The following is a 24,660-nucleotide window of genomic DNA, read 5'->3' as shown; positions in this document are numbered from 1 at the left end:
GTGGCACTTGGGGACATGGTCAGGGGTGGCATTGGCAGTGCTGAGGAATGGTTGGACTCGATCTTGGAGGGCTTTTCCAACCAAAACCATTCCGTGATTCCCCAGAAATGAATCTCTGTTTCATTCCCTTCTCCAGGCAGATCCAACAGGCCAAGCCATGAGTTGTTGCTCCAGTGGGAGCAAGCCCAGGAGAGCTGCAGCTCCAGCACCAGGAGAGAGGGAATCAGGAGCAGCCTGGGTTACCCACAGCAGCCTCTGTGCTGTGATCCTGCCTTTTCCAGAGGCTCAGGAACACCAGTTGGATCTGCCTGGCTCCTGTCCTGTCCAAACAGCGCCATCGATCCCCAGTAACTCCCTGCCTGCCCAAAGGTTGCGTGGGTCGCTTCTCCTGCTGTTTATTTTTGTAAATCGGTGGTGGACGCGAGCAGGGGGCACTTGCTGAGGTGCCATTCCTTGGGGAATCCTGGGATGCAGGCTATGAGATGGACAGGAAGGTCAGGGCTTTCTTCTTGTCAGCGGCCGGGAGCAGTCCGGGTTTCCTGTGCATGCTCTGGAGGGAATCCAGGGAGCTGCTGAAGCTTTGCTGGGAACAGGGAACACAAAGGGGTCACTGAGCTCAGCTCGGCTCTCAGAGCACAGTTCTCACCTGTAAAAACTTTTTTTTTTCTGAAAAATAAAACCAAATTCCCTCTCAGACTTTCCAAGGGGTGCTGGAAAGAGCTGGGAGAGTCCCCATCACACAGCATTGCTCTGCTGAGAGCAGATGCCAGCAGGCTCCAAGGAGAGGACAGGAATCCCTAGGAAATTCTCCAGAGCACTGAAAAGATGTCTGAGATGTTTTCATGGAATCCCAGGATTATTTCAGCTGGAAAGGACCTTAAGATTTATTTCAGTCTAGTCCAATCCATGGACAGAGACACCTTCCACTATCCCAGGCTGCTCCAAACCAAATCCAGCCTGGCCTTGGACACTGCCAGGCTGGATTTCCTGGATTTCCCACAGCTGCTCTGGAAATTTTCATCCCAGTCTCTCTCCACCCTCCCAGCCAGGAATTCCCAATTCCCAATCTCCCACCCATCCCTGCCCTCTGGCAGTGGGAGCCATTCCCTGTGTCCTGTCCCTCCATCCTTTGTCTCTCTCCAGCTCTTTAGGGCCTGGAAGGGCTCTGAGGTGTCTCTGGAGCCTTCTCCAGGTGAACATTCCCATCTCTCTCTGGGTGAATTTGTTCTGCCCAGGTTGGACAGGGCTTGGAGCACCCTGGGATGGTGGGAGGTGTCTCTGCCCATGGCAGGGGCTGGGACTGGATGATCCTGAAGGTCCCTTCCATCCCAATCCATCCTGGAACTCTCCCTGGGATTACCTTTCGATCTGTCCTCATCCTGGCCCTGTAGAAGGACACGGAGCCCGGGCAGTCTGGCAGCATCTTCTCCTGCACCTGCTCAAACTTGTCCTGCTCATCTTCATCCTGCCAGGGAAAAGCATTCCCCATTCCATGTGCAAAACACACACCTGCACACCTGGGACAACCATCCCTTTTGTGGCACCAAGCACCAACTCAGCCAGGAAAACCCTGCAGGTGAGAGGTTCCCTTTCCACACCTTGGAGGAGCAGCTTTGGGCAGGGCTTTGGGTAAAAACCTGCAAGGGTTGGGATTTTCCCGCAGGAAAAATGAGCATTCCCAGCTCTCCCAGCCTGACCCCAGCCCTGAAGCAGCTCCAGGGCCTCCTCTGGATGTCTCCAGCAGCTCCAGGTCCTTGTGCTGCTGGCCCTGGGGCTGGGGCAGCTCTGCAGGTGGGGTCTCACCTCAGAGGTGCACAATTCCCCCTTCTGGTCACACTGTTTTAGTTGCAAGATTTCTGGGGAATGGGGAGTTGAACAGAAATGTGCTTTTCAGGATGAGAAAAGAGCCAGGTCCCCACATGGCTCCCACCACAGGACCGGTTTGGCTGCAAAGCTGGGATCCCACAGGCTGGGAATCCAAACCCTGCACCCCCAGGCACTTTGCCCAGTCCCTGGTGTCCCACAGATGCCCAGGTGCCTCAGTCACTGTCCTGATTTAGCCTAAACAGTGAAGGGAATGTGACAGCAGGATGTGGCTGCAGATATCCCCTTTGTGTGTCATTCCTCCTCCTCCTTCTCCTTTTTCTCCTCCTCCTCCTCCTTCCACAGGCTCCCTCATTCCCTCACACCCCACTCGTGGCTCCTGAGGAGAACCAGCACAACTCTGGGGTAACTCACCAGGGACATGACTCTGTTGATGGGAATCATCCCAGGTCTGATGTTCCCACCAGGCTTCAGAGCTTCCTTCACATCCTTAGGGATTCGATAATTTTCGTTGTACCAGATCTCAAACTCTGCAAAGCCAAGAGGGCAAATTCATGGCTGTAATTAATCACCCAAAAACCAGCATGGATTGATTGTCCCTATGGATCAGGCAGCATCTCAGTGCTCTTAAACCCTCAGACAGGAGCTCAGAACTCCAGGATTTGGAGTTTAAACCATTGGAAAAGTGAATTTAAGGAGGCTTTGGCTGTCCCCAGAATCCCTTTGGAATGGGCAGCACGGCTGGGGCTCGGATTTCAATCCCACACAGCCATTTGCCACCCCATAATAGGCAGTGAGAACACACAGCAGGTGGGAATTGTGTCCTTATCAATCCTGGGCATTTCCCAGGGCACTCCACTCCTGATCTGGGTGAGTCCTGCACGTTTGAACAAACAGCAAACATCTGGAGCACCCAAAAATGCCAGAGCCAGATCCAAGAGGAAGCAGTGGCACAGCTGTGATTGGGTCCTGCTCATCCCTGCAATGATGGGAATGATTATCCCTGGAATGATTATCCCATTTCTTCCTGCGTGGGATGCTCTGATGGATCCAAGCTGTCCCCTGGAAATGCTGCATCCAAATGTTTGGGGCTCTGGAATTCCTACAGGGACTGGCTTCCCTCAGAGGGGCAGATCCAGGGATAAAGCAGTTAGAACCCACAGATTTCAAGGTGGAGCCCAGCAGGAATTTGTAGGGATTTCCCAGGCAGAGCTGTGGCCAAGCTCCCTTTCCTGATAGAGCTGCAGCTCTGGAAGCTGGGAATCACATAGGGACGGAGGAAATTTTGGGAATCCAGAGGCAAAGCCCTATCCCAGGGCAATTCCTTGACCACCACCTCTATTAAATCAAATCAAGGATGAGATTGGGGTCAGCAGTGTAAGATTCCTTGTGGGAGGCTTTTTCCCCCATGTAGGGGTGGGACCAAGGAGTAGAGGGGCATTATCTGAGAGAGAAAATCTGCAGAAATTCAAGGTAAGGTCAGAAAACTCCACTTGATTATGGATAAAATCCAGCCTGGAAGGCAGCAGGACAAAGGACAACAGAGAATGGTAATTTGACAAGGGGATGGAGGGACAGGACCCAGGGAATGGCTCCCAGTGCCAGAGGGCAGGGATGGATGGGAGATTGGGAAGGAATTTCTGACTGGGAGAGTAGGGATGTTCTGGCACAGGGTGCTGTGTGTCCCCTGAAGTGTCCAGGGCCACTGGGATAGTGGGAGAGGATTGGAACTGGATGATCTTTAAGGTCCCTTCCAACCCAAACCATTGTGGGATCCCACGATGTTTGGGGGTGCTCCAGTCTGGATTTATCCCAGCTGAGCCCTGGTGCTCTGTACCTGAGATGAGCCTTTTCCTGCTCTTATCCACGAGCTGCTGGCAGTACTGGATCTCTGCCTTCAGGTCCTTCAGCTCAGAAAAGCCAGCCCTGTGCTCCTCCTTCAGCTCCTTCAGCCTCACAATGAGGGAGAACTCGTTCTCGTCGATGATCACCTGTCCTTTCTCATCCGTGTATTCTCCTGGAGGGGGAGAAAAGGAAGGGAAGGCTCTGCTGAGGGTGGGGAGCAGGGACAGGGCTCTGCAGATATCACACCTGATCTGATGGAGGGTCTGACTTGGCTCCCAGGGGAAAAAAAATCCCTGGGAATGCTTAGATAGGAAATTGGGAAGGAATTCCTGGCTGGGAGGGTTGGGAGGCACAGGTTGTCCAGGGAAGCTGTGGCTGCTCTTGGACCCCTGGCAGTGTCCAAGGTTGGATTTGGTTTGGAGCAAGCTGGGACAGTGGAAGGTGTCCCTGTCCATGGCAGGGGTGGAGTGGGATGATCCTTAACATCCCTTCCAACCCAAACCACTCTGGAGTCCTGTGACCACCCAAAACTGCTCTGGAACCTGGGAATCACATAGGGACAGAGGAAATATTGGGAATCCAGAGGCAAAGCCCTATCCCAGGGCAATTCCTTAATCACCACCTCTATTAAATTAAATCAAATCAAACAAGGATGAGATCTGGATCAGGTCATGAGAGCTCCATCCCCTGTCCCGTGCTGCCTCCTCACCCTCCTGCCTCCGCTTCTTCCTCTGATCCTCCAGAGCCTCCTTGGTTGTCTCCACCTCCTCCTTGAGGCTGTTGAGCCTCTGGGCCACAGAATGGCTTGCCTTCTTCTTGGCAATGAGGATTCTCTTGTTGTCCCTGAAGATCCTGTGGATCTCCTGTCCAGTCTCCTTCTTGAACACCTCAAAGGCCTGCTGCTTGGACAGAAGGGGCCTGAAAGCAGACACAGACACAGGAGCTCACTCTGTGCTGCCCTGCAGCGTGCAGGGAATGATTCAGGTTGGAAAAGCTCTCCAAGATGGAGTCCAAGCATCCCCCAGCACTGCCAAGGCCACCCCTGAGCCATGTCCCCAAGTGCCACATCCATGTGGATGTCACATCCCTGCAGGGATGGGGAGCCACCCCTGCCCTGGGCAGTTGTGTTACATCTGGAGAGCCTTTCCAGGAAAGAATTTTCCCAATTTCCAACCCAAACTCCCCTGGCCCAGCCTGAGGCCGTTCCCTCTGCTCCTGTCCCTGTTCCCTGGGATAAGATCCCAAATCCCCCCGGCTGTGCCCTCCTGGCAGGAGCTGTGCAGAGCCACGAGGGCCCCTGAGCCTCCTTTGCTCCAGGCTGAGCACCTGCCCAGCTCCTCAGGGATTCTGCAGCCCCTGCCCAGCTCCCTCAGGAACTCTCCATTCCCTTCCCAGCTCCTCAGGGATTCTGCAGCCCCTGCCCAGCTCCCTCAGGAACTCTCCATTCCCTTCCCAGCTCCTCAGGGATTCTGCAGCCCCTGCCCAGCTCCCTCAGCCTCTCCTGGGGCTCCAGCTCCATTCCCTGGACACACTCCAGCCCCTAAGTGGTGAGGGGCCCAGAACTCCACTCATCATTTGAGGTGTGGCCTCCCCAGTCCTTGGGAACAGCCACAGCCCAGGTCTGATGGGATTTCTGTGGGTTCCTTAGGGGTCCCTGGCACTGCCCCCATGCAGCCCCAACACCCACAGACACCATATTCCCCAGGAGATGCCTCAGAACTGAGTATTCCCTGGAAAGCCAGACTTTCATGGGCTGAATTTTCACCAAAATAATGGATATTGTTCCTCCCTATTGTTAAAGAAAAGCCTGTGCTCAGCCCGTGCTGCATTCCCAGCAGGATCAGCCCCCTCTGGAGCCGAACCCACAGCTCCAGACTCTGGCCAGCTCCTCAGCACTGCTGCCAGGCCTTGGAAGTGCTGCCTGTTTCCCAAGTCAGAATTCCAAGTGCCATTCCTGACTTTTCTGTGAAGTGACTTTGATGCCAGCATGTCCCAGTGGACACCTGGTGCTGTTCCAGCATGAGGCACCCCAGGCAAAAAAAGGAGAATGTGAGAATGTCACAGTGCACAGATGCTGCTCTGTGCTGGTGACACTCCTGGAGAGCAGGATGGCTTTGGGAGCAGGAGCTACAGACAGAAAACCATGGAATTATTTGGGTGGGAGGGGACTTTAAAGCTCATTTTGTTCCAAGGCAGGTGCCCAGAGGGCTCCACATTCCAAACTGCAGCTCCTGCCTCTCCTCAGTGACCTCTTAAGGGCATTTTCCAGCTCCTGCAGGGCTGTGAGAGCTGGCACGGGGCTGTAAACAGCCCCTGGGCAGAGTGCCACAGCTCCAGCTGCCAGCTGCTGGGAGTGCCATGGATGTGCCTCCTGCAGCTGCAGCAGCTTCTCCTGCCAGCCCTGGGAGCCCCAGAGGGACACAAACCCCGTGGGGAGGGCACAGAGGGGATGGAGGAGCTCCAGGAGGGAATTCTGCAACAGCTTCACTGCCCTGCTGCAAGCCAGAACCCACATCCTGGGCTGATCCCAGCCTGGGCTGCAGGGAATGGGGATTGTGCCCCTCAGGTGAGACCCCACTGCAGAGCTGCCCCAGAGCCAGCAGCACAGGGAGCTGGAGCCAGGCTGGAGAGCTGGGAATGTTCATCTGGGGAGGAGAAGCTCCAGGGAGAGCTCAGAGCCCCTGGCAGGGCCTGGAGGGGCTCCAGGAGAGCTGGAGAGGGACTGGGGACAGGGATGGAGGGACAGGACACAGGGAATGGCTCCCAGTGCCAGAGGGCAGGGATGGGTGGGAGATTGGGAATTGGGAATTCCTGGCTGGGATGGAATTCCCAGAGCAGCTGTGGCTGCCCTGGATCCCTGGCAGTGCCCAAGGCCAGGCTGGAGCACCCTGGGACAGTGGAGGTGTCCCTGCCATGGCAGGGGTGGCACTGGATGATCCCTAAATTCCCTTCCAACCCAAGCCAGCCTGGAATTCCAGGATTCTTTAGCTCCATTTCCATGACTGTGGGGATTTCTGGCTGCACATGAAGTCTCCCTGAAGTTTTCCCACTCACCAAAGGGATGCTGCAGTTTTCAGAGATTAAAGAACTAAACTAATTTAAATAAAATAAAATTAAAGAAATTAAATTAATTGAAGTTTTTAAATATTCAAGAGCAAGTGGCCAGGGCAGAGCTGGAAGCACAGAAGTGACCCCACCACCACCATGAGGGGCTCCCATCACCTCTCCTGTCCTGTGTTCCTGCAGATCCCCAAATCTCTCCCCTTGGCCTTGGAGCTGCACTCAGGGAACACAACCCAGTGCAAAGCACCCTCTGGAAAATGGGGATTGACTCCCTCCCAGGGAAAACCTACCTGAGGTTCTGGGCATCCTGGCCATCCTCAGAAGAATCGATTGAGCACTCTTCATCACTGTCCTGGTAATCTCCTTCGTCTTCCTCTTCCTGATCTTCTTCTTCTTCTTCTTCTTCTTCTTCTTCTTCTTCTTCTTTGTCTTCTTCTTCTTTCTCTTTCTCTTTCTCTTCATCTTCCTCTTCCTCTTCCAGATCCTTGGTGGGACTTTTGGTTGATGAGGTTTCATCCTGACCTGCCTCAGGAGAAGGGCTCCCAATTTTTTCCTTCCTGCCAGGGGGGGAAAGACAAACCAGATTCATTCATTGCTTCACCAGAGGGATCTGGAACCAAAACTCGCTGCAGGTTTGGCTTTGCTGAGCTCAAAACTCATCTGAGGTAGCTTCCACCAAAGTTTCCAGAGGAATATCCCCTGACAAGGAATGAAATCAGCCTTGTTCCCACAAATCCCTCATCCTCAGAGTGCCCTGGATACTGTGGGACACAGGCCAGGCTGCAGGAGCTCTCCTGAGAAGGATCCCCAGGAGAGCAGTCCCACCCTGCCCAGCTTTGGGCACACCTGGACAAGGTTAACCCTCCCCAAAAGGAATCCCCAGGGATTTGATCCAAGCCCAGAGTTAAACCAAGCCTGGCTCCCTGCTCCTGTCCCTCCACAAACCCCTCCAGCATCAACTGCAGGGAATGGAAATAGAATCATCATGGAATCATGGAATGGGTTTAGTTGGAAGGGACCTTAAAATCCACCCCTGCCATGGCAGGGACACCTCCCACTGTCCCAGGGTGATCCAAATTTAATCAATCCTGCCAGGGATGCAGGGGCAGCCACAGCTGCTCTGTGACCCTGTGCCAGGACCCTGCCAGGGGATTTCTTCCTAAGGGATGCTGTGACCAGGAGAGTGGGATTGGGGATTTGGAAGACATTCACAGTGTTTGCCACATCTCCTGAAACCAAAGCAGCCCAGCAGAGCCCAGGGGTCACGTGGACACCAAAGCCTTGGTGGTTCCTCTGCTCCCTCCACGAGGACTTTGGGGAAGTGTCAGGGAGGAACCAAGCAGGGTTTACTGAAGGCTCTTCCTCTGCTCAGCCCTGGCTGCTTCCCCCTTCCCTCCCCAAACCTCTGCTGCTCCTCTGGAGCTCCCTCCATTCCCTCCTCCATGGGCTGCACATTCCTGCCTGACCACAGCTGGGCACTGGGAACTGTGGGGTGCCACAAGGATTGGGGACAGCAGCTGGGAAAGGCCCTGAGGGGGACAGGAGGTGCCAGGGAACAGGGACAGGACAAGGGAAGCAGCCCCAAGCTGGGACAGGGGAGTTCAATTTGGATAATGGGAAAATTCCTTCTCCAAAAAGTCTGTCCAGCCCTGGCCCAGCTGCCCAGGGCAGTGCTGGAGTCCCCATTGCTGCAGGGATTTAAAATCCCTGTGGATGTGGCACTTGGGGACACGGTCAGTGGTGGCCTGTGGGATGGCTGGACTGGATGATCTGGGAGGGATCTTCCAATCTTGACAATTCCATGATTCCACAATTATCAGAGGTAAAGGAGAGCGGTGTGACTGCTTCACTCACTCATCAGCTTCCTTCTCCCCATCAGAAACAGGGGATGTGGGAGGAGTTCCAATCTCAAGAGTCCCTGCATCAACCTCCAACTCCTCCTCCTGGTCAGCTGCACTTTCCTGGAAAAGAAAGGAACATCCCATTTGTGCACACCATGGAAGCACAGAAAGCAATATCCCATTTGTGCACAGCCTGGAAGCACAGAAAGGAAATATGGAAACACAGAGGAATATCCCATTTGTGCACACCATGGAAGCACAGAAAGGAAATATGGAAACACAGAGGAATATCCCATTTGTGCACACCATGGAAGCACAGAAGGAAAACATGGAAACAGAAAGGAATGTCGCATTTGTGCACAGCCTGGGAGCACAGAAAGATGGAAAGATGGAAACAGAAAGGAACATTCCATTTGTGCACACCATGGAAGCACAGAAAGGAGAGATGGAAACACAAAGGAATATCCCATTTGTGCACACCATGGAAAGATGGAAACACAAAGGAATATCCCATTTGTGCACACCATGGAAAGATGGAAACACAAAGGAATATCCCATTTGTGCACAGCCTGAAAGATCAGAAAGGAAATATGGAAACACAGAGGAATGTCCCCTTTGTGCACACCATGGAAAGATGGAAACACAGAGGAATATCCCATTTGTGCACACCCTGGGAGCACAGAAAGGAAACATGGAAACACAGAAAGGAATATCCCATCCTGGACACCATGGAAGCTCTCCAGGCCTCACCCAGCAGCTCCTCCATCCCCTGGAACAGCCTAATGTGGGAATTAAAAACTCTGTGAGAGCCCACAGGAGGATTTATGGATTAGGTGGGATTTATACACTTGGCTCCAGACATCATTAGGATTAAAAAAGGGATCTCAGCAGAGGCAGGACCTCACCTTCTCCAGCCCAGTGACACACAGGTCACTTTGGAGGTGGCATTGTTCAGGACATTGAGGGGGCTTTAAACTGAAAGGGGCACTGTTAAAATGGGATATTGGGAAGAATTCCTGGCTGGGAAGGTGGGGAGGCCCTGGGATGGAATTCCCAGAGCAGATGTGGCTGCCCTGGATCCCTAGAAGTGTCCAAGGCCAGGTTGGGTTTGGTTTGGAGGAACCTGGGACAGTGGGAGGTGTCCCTGCCCATGGAATGGGATGATCCTTAATGTTCCTTCCAACCCAAACATTTCTGGGACTCTAATTCCCATTTCCTAAATTATTCTGTGCAGATAAAGGGCCAAATTAATCCCTCTGCTGCCAGGAATTCCTCTTTGTTAATGGTGCATCTCTGCCCTGGACATGTTTTTTGCCAAACTCACCCCAGTGACATTTCTGGGTTTGATTTCAACAGGGAAAAGTTTGCTTTGTACAGTTCCCACTTTGGCACAAAGGAGCCAGCTCTCAGGTGGAGTCTGGGCCAGGTGAAGCCCCAGTATTACCTCCTCCTCTTCCTCCTCCTCCTCCTGCTCCTCCTCAGCCTCCTCCATACGCAGATCAGAGCTGGAGATGGAGCCAGCCCCAGGCATGAATCCCATCCCATACTTGTTCCAGAGCCTGTTTTCCAGTTCTTCCTCCTGTTGGCTAAGGAAAAAACAGCCCTTTAGGAATCCTTTCCCACCTGTCAGCCCTGCCAAAGGCAGATTCCCAAAGAAAAACCCCTTTACCTGTGGTTTTATCCCTCAGCACCCCTCCCAGGCTTCCCATGATACCCTTTGTCCACTCCCTTCCTCTCCTTTTCCATGGCATTCCTTTAGGGCTCTTTAACATTAAAGCTTTTTGAGGGCCATTTTAATACTTTCCAGCACCTTTTAATGGTACACATCAAACCATGTCACTCTGCTCAGTCCCATCCCCTTGTTTGAACCTTTAATCCAGGTTGGAGGGGTTTGGAGCAGCCTGGGATAGTGGGAGGTGTCCCTGCCCATGGGATGACCCTTAAAGTTCTTCCCAACCCAAACCACTCTGGGATCTCTGGACTTACCTTAAAATCACTTTGAACTGTCTAAACACCTCCTGAATCTGCCTGACATTCACAATCTGAGGAAGAAAGGTAAAAACCCCATAAATTTTGGTATTAATTATACAAAGGAGTTCCAAATAAATCAGTTTAAAGGGTTTTAAGATTAAGGAAAATACTTCCAGAGCCTCCAAATCAGCAAAAATTGAATGAAAACATGCAAGAAACTTAACAAAGCAAAAAGAAATTAAACTACAATTCTGTAGTGGGTTTGGGGCGAAAAACAGCCTCTTCGAAAGAAATGGTCACTGCTCCTCTCTTGGAGGAAGAGGATGGAATCAGGATTTAAATCCTTTTTTCACTACTTACATCGATTTCCTCAATGACTCCTCTGAGGTATTTCTGGACTTGGGATCTGATTTCTGCTCTCTGAGCTGTAGTCAGGGGGTTGTAAGTCATCAAGGAATGACTTGTCTAAAAAAAACCCAAAAGATTGGAAAACTGAGAATCAGGGAGTTGCAAACAGCTGAGGGAGCCTGTGAGAACCACGGGGACAAAGCTCTGGGCAGGTCCTGTCGTGGTGGGACAAGGAGGGATGGGTTTAAACTAAAAGAGGGGAGATTCAGGATGGATTTAAGGAAGGGAGGGTGGGGAGGGGCTGGGGTGGAATTCCCAGAGCAGCTGTGGCTGCCCCTGGATCCCTGGCAGTGCCCAAGGCCAGGCTTGGAACACCCTGGGACACTGGGAGGTGTCCCTGCCATGGCATGGTGGAATGGGATGGGCTTTAAGGTCCCTTCCAACCCAAACCATTCTGGAATTCTGTGATCCCACTGCTCTGGCAAACATCTGGAGTTACTGTGCCCATTTCTGCTTGGCATTCTCACCACCTGACTTGGTAGGAGATGGGATTTGGGAGTAACCAACAGAAGAGTCTGGAAAAAAACCAAACCCCATCTCCAGTGCTGGGGATTGAAATTCCAACACCATCCCTCTGTGTGGGATCTTCAGAGGTTCCCCTAAGCCCCAGAGGGTGGTGCTGGGAGCACAGGGAAGGACACAACCCCACTGGGCAATGAGTTCACTGCTCCTCACCAAGCTGACTTGCATGATCAGCTCTTGCTTCAGGAGATGGATCTCCTCCTCCAGAGCCTTCACTGATGGCTAACAGGGGAAAAAAGGGTGAGAAAACACAAAATTATATTGGGAAAAAAAAAAATAAACTGCTAAAGCAGCACAAATTGGCTGCTGGAGAATATCCCAGCTGGATCCCAGCTCCCTCATGGCCTGCAGCAGGGAATCAGTGCTCTGGAAATCAATTTGATTGTCCTTTGATTATTGTTTTATATTTTATTATTACTCCCTCCAGGGCAGGTTGTGCTTGGTGCTGCCTGCAGAGCCTGTCCAAGGCATCACTGCTTTTTCATGGGATAATTTCCTGGTCTGGAAGTGCAGGGACCACCAAATTCCAGGATCTGGGATATCATCATGGAAGCCAAGCATTGTGCAGGGCTCACCTCTGCCGTGAACTCAGCAGCTCTGGCAGTAACTGGGACAAAGGAGAGACTTTCCTGTGCTGGATGTGACTGGATTTCTCCCTAACATGGAATATCTTCAAGGATTCACTTTTTAAAATGTGTTCCCAGAAAGGTGAGCACAAAAATCTTGGGATTCAGGGAGAAGTGGGCACTGAGCTGCTTTGCAGTGACCTCTGGAAAACCAAACCACAAAGTTTCCTTCCAATTTCAGCTCCTCCAGCTTGGTTTCCCCTCTGAAAGTGCACTCTAATATCCTGTGATCACTTCCTTTAAATGATTTCCTTAATTACCCAAGTTTTCTAATCGTGGAGAAGCTGTTCTGTTACCAGCAGCAACAGGGATGAAGCTGCAGGAGGACTGGAGATGATTTCCTGCATGTCAGGGGAATAATTCACCATAAAATCTCTCTGTTGAGAGCGGAACCTCATCAGGAAAATGTGGGATATGCAGAAGAAAGAATCCCCAGGAAGATGTGAGCACCTGCCTTAGACCAGGGAGCTGTAATTAAAAACCTATTAAAAGGTTTAATATTGATCCATTTCGTCACCCACCTAAAATCAGCAGAGTCAGCTTGGCTGAGGAAAGGTTATTTATGAAACCACCTGATTTTCCTCAGGTTTTTCAGGTTATTTCCTAAATATTATTGATAAAATTATAACAGCTCCCTTCCCCTTTCCCTGCTGTCCCTACCTCCCTGTAGAAGGGCTCGTTGGGGACAGGCTCAGCTGTCACCCAGTTCATCCTGGTGGCAAAGCGGAGGGAGGACAGCTGGAAAAATAAAAGTTTAAAGTAAATAAAAGAGATATTGGCAGAAATATCATTTTCCTGATCTTTCTACTTAATTCTGTCAGATCCGAGAGCAGAGAGATATAAAATCTGTGAATTGTTTCAGGGGTTTCCTCCCTGTTTGCTACAGATCCAGCTCACACAGGGCGATTTTCACCCATTTGATCATTTACAGGTTAAAAAACGACCCCTGGGGGGTTCCTGCTCATTCCTGCAGCAGCAGGGAGCCAGCTCAGCTCTGCTGGGAACGGGGCAGCTCCAGGGAGTCCGCCAGGGGATGGCCCATGGAAACACTGATAATGATAAGGATAATGATAATGATAATAGTAGTATAAATATAAATCAATAATAATCACTATTACTAGTACTATTGTATTTTTACTATTATTATATAATAATATCATACTATATTATATAATAGTATAAATATATAATAATTACTATTACTAGTGTTATTATATTATTGCGATTATTATATAATAATATAATACTGTATTCTATATTCTATATTCTATATTCTATATTCTATAAATATAAGATAGTTATTACTATTATTATATATTGTCATTATTAGATAATAATATAATTCAATAATCTTATTATATTATATAAAAATATATTATAATATAATGTATAATATTATATTATTTATATTAATAATAGCTCTAATATAATATAATATTTTTATTAATAAATAATTATATTATATTATACATTATGTATTATTAGTAATAAATTATTATTAATATAGATGATTGCATTAATAAAACTAATATATTAATAATAATTAGCTATTATTAATAACTATATTAATAATTATCATAATATGGTATATTCTATATTAGTACAGATTATATAGTAATGATAATACCACCATGTAATAACACCATGTAATAAAAAAACTAAATAATAGCCACTATTATTATATTATATTATATTATATTATATTATATTATATTATATTATATTATATATTATTATATTATATTATATTATATATTATTATATTATATATTATTATATTATATTAGTAATAAATTACAATTGATATAAATAATTACATTTAGAAATTAATATTAATAATTACTAATTAATAATAACTATATTAATAATTTATGTATTATGGTATGTTCTATATTATTACAGATTATGTATTAGTAACATTACCACAGTGCTGCTATTACTATTATTATTATTATCATCATCATCATCATCATCATCTCTCCTGTGAGTTTAAATCCCAGCAGTTCCTGCCTGCTGTGCCTCAGGCTCTCATCTGACGGGAGTCTGGATTTGAGCCTGTGGGATCAGATGAGTTCTCCACAGTTTGGGATGAATTAGGAATTCCCCACTCACGGTCTCTTCCACGTGCTCAGCTTCCCCATAGATGTTTGTCACCAGGGCAGTGTTACAGCCTCCCCCTGGGAAAAAATCAGAATAAAAATAAAGCAAACAATATAATTCTGGGTGATTTTTATTTTGTTGCTTCCTTTCTTGCAGTGTATTTTATTATGTGCTGATTAAAGTAGAGGAGAGGTAAAAATGCAGTTGTACTTTTTACAAGATTTTTAAAGGATAAATTGTTTAATTAAGAAATGATACTTAAATTATTTTTAACTTAATAACTATTACTTGTGATGTGTAATGTGGATTTTTTTATTTAATTACATAATATTACTTAAACTTACAAAGAAGAAGGTGAAGAAAAAAGTAAAGAAAAAGGACAAACTTCTGTCAGAACTTCTAAGTTGTTTTATTTTTATTACACTATTTTAAAACTTTAAGTTTTCTACTATGTGATATTACACACTTTTATTTAATATACATACATGTAATTTCAGTTTTATTATTTAATTTTGGAAGTTTTTTCTATGGTTTTAGGTTAAATGTAGTGTTTGCTTGGGGGTCAGTGTCTGTTAACACAGAAAGTCTAAAATTTTCAGCAGCCAGGGTTCCAACAGAATCCCAGAGTGGTTTGGGGTGGAAGGGATTTAGTGATCACCCAGTGCCACCCCTGCCATGGCAGGGACACCTCCCACTGTCCCAGGTGCTCCAGCCCTGTCCAACCTTGGACGCTTCCAGGGGCAGCCACAGCTGCTCTGGGAATTCCAGCCCAGCCAGGAATTCCTGCCCAGGATCCCACCTAAGGCTTCTTTCAGTTTGAAGAACCACAAAGGATGTAATTGTCCCTCCAAAGGGCACAGAAACAGAGGCACAGAGTGACTAAAAAGGTGAAATTTATGTCTCATGGGATGAGGATGAAGGAAGAAAATGGGAATAAAAACTCTGAGTTCCAGGAAGAGAATGGGAATAAGAACTCTGAGTTCCAGGTGTTGGTAAAGATTTTGTTTCTCAGGATGTCCAGAGCAGCTGTGGCTGCCCCTGGATCCCTGGAAATGTCCAAGGTTGGAGCAGCCTGGGACAGTGGAAAGTGTCCCTGCCATGGCAGGGGAGGAATGGATGATCCTTAAGATCCCTTCCAACCAGTTCAAAGAAGCACAAAGGACACACCAGGGTGTAACTGTCCCTTCAAAGGCACAGAAAAAGAGGCACAGAGTGACTAAAAAGGTCAAATTTCTGTCTTATGGGATGAGAATGCAGGAAGAGAATGAGAATAAATAAAGATTCTGTTTCTCAGGATGCCCAGAGCAGCTGTGGCTGCCCCTGGATCCCTGGAAATGTCCAAGGTTGGACACTTGGAGCAGCCTGGGACAGTGGAAAGTATCCCTGCCATGGCAGAGGAGGAATGGATGATCCTTAAGGTCCCTTCCAACCCAAACCATTGCAGGATTCCCTGCTAAATGATGAGCTCAGGACTTGCCCTGCCCAGTTCTGCAGGAGCTGGGGGCAGTGCCAGCCCTTACCCAGCGAGTCCTTGAGGACGTGGGTGAGCTTGCTCTGCCTGAAGGGCATGTGCTCCCTCTTGGGATCGGCCAGGGCGATGATCAGCTGCTCCAGGAACGACAGGGACTTGTTGATGTAGGCGGCCTCCACCCTCACCTGGCCCTCAGACTGCAATGGAGAGCAAGAGGAGACACTTCTGGTCACACACAGGACAGGGAGGGTTCCTCAGAAGGGCTGATGTTGTTTTGATTCGGATCAATGCAGAATGCCACGGAATCGGGGAATTGCTCTTAGATCATTGAGTCCAACCATGACCCAGCACTGCCAAGGCCACCCCTGACCATTTAAATAAAAGGATTTTAAATCCCTCCAGCAATGGGGACTCCACCACTGCCCTGGGCAGCTGGGCCAGGGCTGACAGACTTTTTGGGGAAGGCATTTTCCCAGTATCTGAACCTCTCCCTGAAGCCATTTCCTCCTGTCCCTGTTACCTGGGAGCAAAGCCTGGCTGTCCCCAGCTGTCCCCTCCTGTCAGGAGTTGTGCAGAGCCACAAGGTCCCCCCAGATCCCCCTTTTCTCCAGGCTGAGCCCCTTCCCAGCTCCCTCAGCCCCTCCTGGTGCTCCAAACCCTCCCCAGCTCAGTTCCCTTCCCTGTTTTTCCAAAGGGACCCAAAGGAACCCGAGGAGCTCCCAGCACTCACCCCAGTCTTGCTCAGCCTCTCAGACCCTGCCAGGTCAATTAAGGTGATTTTAGATTTAAGGCATTTGTGATTTGTGTAATCTCTGGAACGACACTGAGGGAGAGAGGAAGAGAAACTGCACTTAGGGGCAGACAAAACTGAAATACAGGAGAAAACAAAGATCCTCTGGATCCCTAGAAAGTTGTCCCAGTCCATAGGAACAAGGCTGGAGCTCTCACCTCAAGGTACATGGTGAAGATACAGTGGGATCTGGAGGAATTCTTATTCAGGCTGTGCTCTCCTATCACTCTGTTGGTCTCACCCTGCCAATGGAGAGAAAATTCCAGGCTCAGCTCATGGAGTTGTGGCTTTTTGAGGATAAACCAGGCAACATCTCTGTGGCTCTTTCCATTTCCTGATGATTGGAAATGCAAAGGGCTCCCCAAGCTTCAAATGGTGCTGAAAATTCCCACAGGTGTGATGGGCAGGGATCTGAACCTCTGCCAGGAACATGAAGGGATGTGGGAAGAAGCCTTAAAGTCCATCCCATCCAACCCCCTGGATGGCAGAGACACCTCCCACTGTCCCAGGCCCTGTCCAGCCTGGCCCTGGGCACTGCCAGGGATCCAGGGGCAGCCACAGCTGCTCTGGGAATTCCATCCCAGCCAGGAATTCCCAATTCCCAATCTCCCACCCATCCCTGCCCTCGGGCACTGAGAGCCATTCCCTGTGTCCTGTCCCTCCATCCTTGTCCCCAGTCCCTCTCCAGCTCTCCTGGAGCCCTTCAGGCCCTGCCAGGGGCTCTGAGCCCTCCCCAGATCCTTCTGTTGTCCAGATGAGCATTCCCAGCTCTCCCAGCCTCCTCCTGCTCTTTAAAAAGGAAGAGGCAGCTCCTGCACATCCCAGAGCTCAGGACACCACTGGGTTATTAAAAAGGCCAGAGACAGATTTTAAGGACAGCAGATGGCTCTGGGTGAGGATCCACCTCCTGCAGCCAGATCCAATTATTCATCCCTGTTTTCCTCACCAACTGAAGCATCCATGAGGAAAAAATGCTGATCTCAGCAATCAAATCCCCTCACAAACCTCTCACCCTGAACAGCCCTGCTGTCAATTCCAAGAGTGCCATGACCACCCCAAACCATCTTTTCTTGGAGCATCTTCCAGAATCCCTGAACCAGGGACATTTTCCTTGCAAGACCAAGAGTTTTCTCCCCACAGCCAAGAGGAGTTCAATGGCTGAACCTCATTCCACCACCCTGGCCACCCACTCCTGCTCTTCCACTTCAGCCAGCACCCACAGCCACGGGATTAAAGAGAATATTTGGGTTCTCTTGCCTCAAAAAGGAGATGCAGAGCCTCCTCCTCGTGGCTGACAGGGTGGATGGAGAGCCCCTTGACATAAACCCCCTGGGGCCCATCCATGACACACAGCTGGTTGTCCTTGCAGCCGCGGCCCAGCGCCGGCGCCAGGAGGTCGAACAGGGCCTCGTTGTAGATCTCCAGGTAGGAAATCCGGACAGTCACCAGGATATTGAGGAATGTTGCAGCTGATTTGAAGACCTGCACCAAGACAGAGGGTTTGTGTCCGTTCACAGGGAGGATTTTCAGTTATTTGTGGCTTTTTAGAGATGATATTTGGGTAGAAGTTGGTATAAGATATAAATGGGTGTGGTATAAGTAGATGTAAGATATAAAATATAAAATCTGTGTGATAAAAGTAGATGTAAGATATAAACAGAGAAGATATAAAAAGATATGTTTCCCATTAAAAGCAGCTGTGGGTAAAGAGATGCTGAAAATTCTCCTGGCCTTGTCCTGCTTGGGGATCTGAGAATGTGAAATGAGAAGGGTATAAAATAGAATTAGATATTAAATATAAATAAATAAACACATTGAGGTGTATACAAGACATCATTTCTGTAATATAGAGATAGATATTGATAAAGAGTTCTGAACAGCTCCAAGTGCATCTGGGGGTGTGTGGGGCTGAATCTGAGCGCTGAGGGCTCGGCTTGGATTTGGATTTAATGATTGTATAGAAACATGGAATTCTAGAGTCGTTTGGGTTGGAAGGGACCTTAAAGCCCATCCCATTCCATTCCTGCCATGGCAGGGACAGCTCCCACTGTCCCAGGGTGCTCCCAGCCCTGTCCAGCCTGGCCTTGGGCACTGCCAGGGACCCAGGGGCAGCCACAGCTTCACTGGACCCTCTGTGCCAGTGTCTCTGTGCCTTAGGGGTGTTTTTAAATTATTTTATCCTGATTTCACAAAATAACAGTTTGGAAAACACCTCTTTTGAAGGCTCAGTGACATCTGGAGAGCAGCAAGAACTCAAACAGGAACTAAAGGGGAACAACCTCTGAAAATAACAATAAAACTCCTTTATTCTTTAACCATCGTCCCTGGGGTAAAAAAAAAGGGAAAAAAACCCCACATAAAACTTATTCACTGTGTTCAAACACTTTTCTATCAGCAAGAGGTGACAGAAGAGTGTTCCCTGGTGTTTATCCCTCCTCTCCTCCCAGCCAGCTGCAGTCATACCTGCTGGATAGCTCTGGGGATGATCCCTCTGTTCCTGTACTCAGAGGCTGCTCCTGTCATGGTGTAGGTTTTGCCAGCTCCAGTTTGCCCATAGCACATGATGGTACCTAAACAAACCCCAAAGCAAAAGGAAAAACTCAGGAGGGAGCCTCCAACAGAACAGCAAATGGCTCTCTGCTCAAACCCCATCTCTTGTTGTGACCAAAAGAATAAGAATTGCAATAATTCACCGTTGTAGCCCTGCAGAGCTTTGCACACCAAGTCCTTGGCCACAGTGTCATAAACCATTTCCTGGGAAGTGTTGTGGAGGACCCCATCCAGCTTGAAGGACCAGTCAGTCTGAGAATTATTCACAACTCCTCCCCTGGGATTCTTCTGGATGTAGATATCAATGCTCTGCAAGCCAAGAGAGAGGGAGATGAACTCAACAGCCCTGAGGGTTCTCAGCACTTCAGGACTTGGGGTTAGGTAGAAAAGGGAGCACAAATAACAGAGTTATTTTACTGCCTTGGATGGTTCTAGATGCCCTAAAAGTATATGGTAATGCTCTCAAAATTCCTGGTGACAAATATTATAAAAATAAAAGGAAATGTGGTTAAGCTCATCTGTTTAACTTTCAGTGATTTTGTGCCTCAGGGAAATTAATTAAGCAAGAGAAGGCAAAGGGAGGGATTTGCATAAGAGAGGATGGAAATAGACTGTGCCAATTTGTGGTTAGCATGGGAAATCCTCATGGATCAGCCAGCCCCAGTCCTTTGGAGGGTTTTCCTGGTGATTGTACCACAGGAATTGTGTTTTCCATCCTCACACTCACTGTGACAAAACCACAGCCGAGCAGGAACACAGCGACCAACACCCCCAAAACATCATCCATGGCCTCAAGGGATGGAAAAATCCTGGTTTTCCATTGGAAAAAGCTGCAGCCAGACTCCAAACCTTTCCCACTTCAGTTTCTTTGGCTCTACCTTGTTGTCTGCCCCAAGCCTGATCATGTCTTGGGCAAAATGAGCAGTTGGCTTGACCCGCACGAACGCCATGACTCGACTTGGTGCTCTGAGGACAGAGAAAAATGAGGAAAAGAATCATCTCACACTCCCTAAACTGAAATTTACATTATTTCCCAGCAATGGGTGAGGCAGAGGAGTCAAAATTCAAAGTGTTGGCAATTATTCAGCTGAAGTTTTTATTCCCTATTAAAAGCAACTGTGGGCAAAGAGTGGCTGAAAATTCCTTCCAGTCTTGGAAATCTGAGGGTGTGAAAGGAGAAGGGCCAAACTGATCCTGATTTCCTGATTTCCTCATGTGCACCAGGCTCAGGAGTGCTGGAGAACACCACTTTTCTCCCTCTTACCCTTGGGAAGCAAAATATTCACAGGAATGGGAGAGGGATTTTCTTTTGTCACACACGGACTTCTATTTTAAAAATAATTTCAATTCCCAGTGAACAGCTGATTTTCAATTTGCTGGAGGAAATATCCACAGGCTGGAGGATCTGCTGAGTAAAAACCCCACAAGGAAGGCTCAGGGATCCTCCAGCTGCTGAAGCCCCATGCACTGAGAATTTTAAAATCCCTGGAAATGTGTAAATCCCACATTTTCCCTCAAACATTTCCTGCAGATAACCCCTGCTCAATAATTGTGCAAAAAGCAGTGACAACTTCTGGTTTGGGACAAAATCTTTGGGATTTCTGGTACATCCAAGTTTTTTGTGGCCTCTCACAGTTTACCTGCTGTAAAATGAATTGTGGGGGTTGGAGCTCAGCCAAGACTTGATTGGTTTAAATCAGGGAGTCAGGAACAGAGTTCCCAGGGCAGCTGTTATTCACAACAAAATTAAAAACCTCAAAAAAAAAAAAGTTTTTTCTACTTGTAAAAGAATCTCCATAACCTTAACAAAAAAGACTTCTCTCCCTACATAAACTAAAAAAAAAAAAATTCTAAAAATAATAAACTAACTAAAAATTTTAGGTATAATTTCTTTACATTATTAATCTAAAAATAAAAGTGGGGGGGAAGAGAAGTATTCTGAAAGGTTAATTTTAATTCTCACTACTTTTTTTCTCTTTTAATCACTATTAATAAAACTTTCTTTATACCCTTTGAAAAGTTTTAAACCTATTTTACCTTTCTGCTAATCCTATCTCCCAACAAAAAATAAATACACTAGCAATTAACCAATTAACCACCACACTCATCAACACATTAATTAATTTTTTTTTTAATTAAAAGAGTCTTGAATTAAGAAATCAAAACCAGTGCACAGGGGGCAATTTGGGGCATACCTGGGGCTGTCACCCTCATGCTCTTTTTCAAGCAGTGAGGTGATGATGCTCTCCAGGTCCTCATCCTTCTCCTTCTTCCCCTGCTCTGGGCTGTGCTTCTGCTCCTGCTCCTGGAATTTCACAGAGCTCACAGAAATCTGTCCAAAAAACCCCAAAACCCAAAGTTGGAGCAGTTGGGAAATATTCCTCCAAAGCAAGAAAAACAGCAGGGAAAGGAAGAAGAGAAATTTGTTTGGGAATAACTTCATTAAGAATCAGAGAGAGAAGAAATTATTTATAATTTCTTTAAATTTATAAAATTATATATAATGTATATCATTACATTATATATACATATTATATAATGTATATAATATTATATTTACATTATATAATATTATGTAATGTAAATATGATATTATATACATTATATAATATTACATTATATAATAGTATAATTATATAATGTAAATATAATATTACATTATATAATTCTATATTTTATAATGTAAGGTAATAGAATAGAATAGAATAATATATATAATATTATAAATTAATAATTTAAAATTACATTATATAATTATATAATGATAAATAATAAAATTATATATTGTAGATAATTATATTACGTACATATTATATAATGTATATAATATTATATTTACATTATATAATATTATATAATGTAATATATAATGTTATATAAATTATATAATATTATAATTATATAATGCCATATATAATATTACATTATACCATTATAAATTATATAATGTAATTATATAATATATATCATGGTATATAATGTATATTACATTAGATAACAGTTTAAATTAATAATTTAAAATTACATGATATAATTATATGATTATAAATAATAAAATTGTATTATATATAATTACATAATATATACATATTATATAATGTATATAATATTATATTTATATTATATAGTATTATATATTTATATTTGTGTTTATCTTATGTATTATATATTGTATATTATATATTTATATTTATATTTATATTTATATTTATATTTATGTTTATATTTATATTTATATTATATATCATGTATTATATATCATATATTATATATCATATATTATATATTGTATATTTACATTATATAATTACATTATACATGTATATTTACATTATATAATGTTAAAATAGAAACTATGAGATGTAAGATACTTTTTGTAACTAGCTCAAGAATAGAATGAGATAATCAAGGAATTCTTTGCACAGAGATAACAGCAACAAGACACCAAAACTCCCAATAAAACAATGATTGCCTCCTTATCAGGAAAGACACAAACTGTTTCTACCTCCTTCCAGACGTGAAGGAGCCAACAAGATGAAGAAGAGGGATTTGAAAACAACCAGAGAACACTCTTTGTTTGAAAAGAACTTTTGCATCATGTATGAGATACATGAATATGCAACAAGCTGTTGCTTTTAAGGGTTAATCCTTTGTTAATTCTGGGTTAATTTGCCCAGAAAGACACCTGGACTCTCCATCTGTCTGTGTTTCTATTGTCCTAACTCTGGTCGTCCAAATTCTTATTAATCTAATTTGCATTACTATTTTCATAACTATTTTATTCCTAAAAATTCAAATTTTAAATTTTAAAATTCCTAAAAAAAAATTTTAAATCGCTAAAAATTTAAATTGCTTTAAAAATTTAATTTTTAAATTTGAATTTAAACTTTTAAGCCAAGCGATCGGCATTTCTCCCAGCCTTGGGAGCAGGGGAGGTGACCCTGCCATGGGCCAGGGGGTGCTCTGAGGTCCCTGCCCAGCCCAGCCACGGGAGATCCATTGGAATTACCTCATGTTCGCCCTCTGCTTTGCCTGCAGAACTTGCACTCTTTTCCTGCCCCTGGGAGCTCTCCTGCTCCTCTTCCTCCTGCCGGGGAGAAACAGCCCCGATCCCGCATGGGCATCACCCACACATCCCCAAAGCCTCGCCGTGGGGAGGCTCCCCCCCCGCAGCCCGGATTTCGGCAGGAATTTGGGGAAAATCCCTCTGGAAGGGCTGGGGATTGTCCGGGGAAAGCCTTGCTCAGATTTTAGCAGGATTTTGGGTCAAATCCCCCAGGAAGGACTGGGGCCTGGCCGGGGAAAGCCTTGCTCAGATTTTGGGTCAAATCCCCCAGGAAGGGCTGGGAATTGTCCGGGGAAAGCCTTGCTCAGATTTTGGCAGGAATTTGGGTTAAATCCCTTTGGAAGGGCTGGGGATTGTCCGGGGAAAGCCTTGCTCAGATTTTGGCAGGATTTTGGGTCAAATCCCCCAGGAAGGGGCTGGGGCCTGGCCGGGGAAAGCCTTGCTCAGATTTTGGGTCAAATCCCTCTGGAAGGGCTGGGGCCTGGCCGGGGAAAGCTTTGATCAGATTTTGGCAGGAATTTGGGGAAAATCCCTCTGGAAGGGCTGGGGATTGTCCGGGGAAAGCCTTGCTCAGATTTTGGCAGGAATTTGGGTTAAATCCCTTTGGAAGGGCTGGGGATTGTCCGGGGAAAGCCTTGCTCAGATTTTGGCAGGATTTTGGGTTAAATCCCCCAGGAAGGACTGGGGCCTGGCCGGGGAAAGCCTTGCTCAGATTTTGGGTCAAATCCCCCAGGAAGGGCTGGGGATTGTCCGGGGAAAGCCTTGCCCAGATTTTGGCAGGATTTTGGGTTAAATCCCTCTGGAAGGGCTGGGGCCTGGCCGGGGAAAGCTTTGATGAGATTTTGGCAGGATTTTGGGTTAAATCCCCCAGGAAGGACTGGGGCCTGGCCGGGGAAAGCCTTGCTCAGATTTTGGGTTAAATCCCCCAGGAAGGGCTGGGGATTGTCTGGGGAAAGCCTTGCTCAGATTTTGGCAGGATTTTGGGTTAAATCCCTCTGGAAGGGCTGGGGATTGTCCGGGGAAAGCCTTGCTCAGATTTTGGCAGGATTTTGGGTTAAATCCCTTTGGAAGGGCTGGGGATTGTCCGGGGAAAGCCTTGCTCAGATTTTGGCAGGATTTTGGGTTAAATCCCCCAGGAAGGACTGGGGCCTGGCCGGGGAAAGCCTTGCTCAGATTTTGGGTCAAATCCCCCAGGAAGGGCTGGGGATTGTCCGGGGAAAGCCTTGCCCAGATTTTGGCAGGATTTTGGGTTAAATCCCTCTGGAAGGGCTGGGGCCTGGCCGGGGAAAGCTTTGATGAGATTTTGGCAGGATTTTGGGTTAAATCCCCCAGGAAGGACTGGGGCCTGGCCGGGGAAAGCCTTGCTCAGATTTTGGGTTAAATCCCCCAGGAAGGGCTGGGGATTGTCTGGGGAAAGCTTTGATCAGATTTTGGCAGGATTTTGGGGAAAATCCCTCTGGAAGGGCTGGGGCCTGCCCGGGGAAGCTGCGGCTGCCCCTGCACCCCTGGCAGTGCCCCAGGCCAGGCTGGACATTGGGGCTGGGAGCACCCTGGGACAGTGATGGTGTCCCTGCCATGGCAGA

The 24,660-nt window shown here is 47.0% G+C and overlaps 1 protein-coding gene across 1 annotated transcript; it reads right to left on the bottom strand.

Annotated features, from left to right (window-relative positions):
* Positions 1-373: 373 nt before the first annotated feature.
* Positions 374-23,025, bottom strand: KIF9 (kinesin family member 9). Its single transcript, XM_058817314.1, has 20 exons — positions 23,021-23,025; positions 19,890-19,977; positions 19,155-19,320; positions 18,925-19,031; positions 17,719-17,943; positions 16,620-16,703; positions 16,402-16,494; positions 15,721-15,868; positions 14,213-14,277; positions 12,761-12,838; positions 12,397-12,477; positions 11,628-11,696; positions 10,905-11,009; positions 8,587-8,693; positions 7,023-7,289; positions 4,379-4,587; positions 3,662-3,841; positions 2,239-2,354; positions 1,361-1,465; positions 374-583 (listed from the first exon to the last, which is right to left on the bottom strand). Exons 1-20 carry the CDS (start codon positions 23,023-23,025, stop codon positions 476-478), a joined length of 2,406 nt encoding a protein of 801 aa, XP_058673297.1. The 3' UTR covers positions 374-475.
* Between the last annotated feature and the right edge of the window lie 1,635 nt (positions 23,026-24,660).

The sequence above is a fragment of the Ammospiza caudacuta genome, chromosome 1 (assembly GCF_027887145.1).
Source record: "Ammospiza caudacuta isolate bAmmCau1 chromosome 1, bAmmCau1.pri, whole genome shotgun sequence".
Taxonomy (NCBI): Eukaryota; Metazoa; Chordata; class Aves; order Passeriformes; family Passerellidae; genus Ammospiza; species Ammospiza caudacuta.
This window is presented reverse-complemented; position numbering and strand designations above follow the sequence as displayed.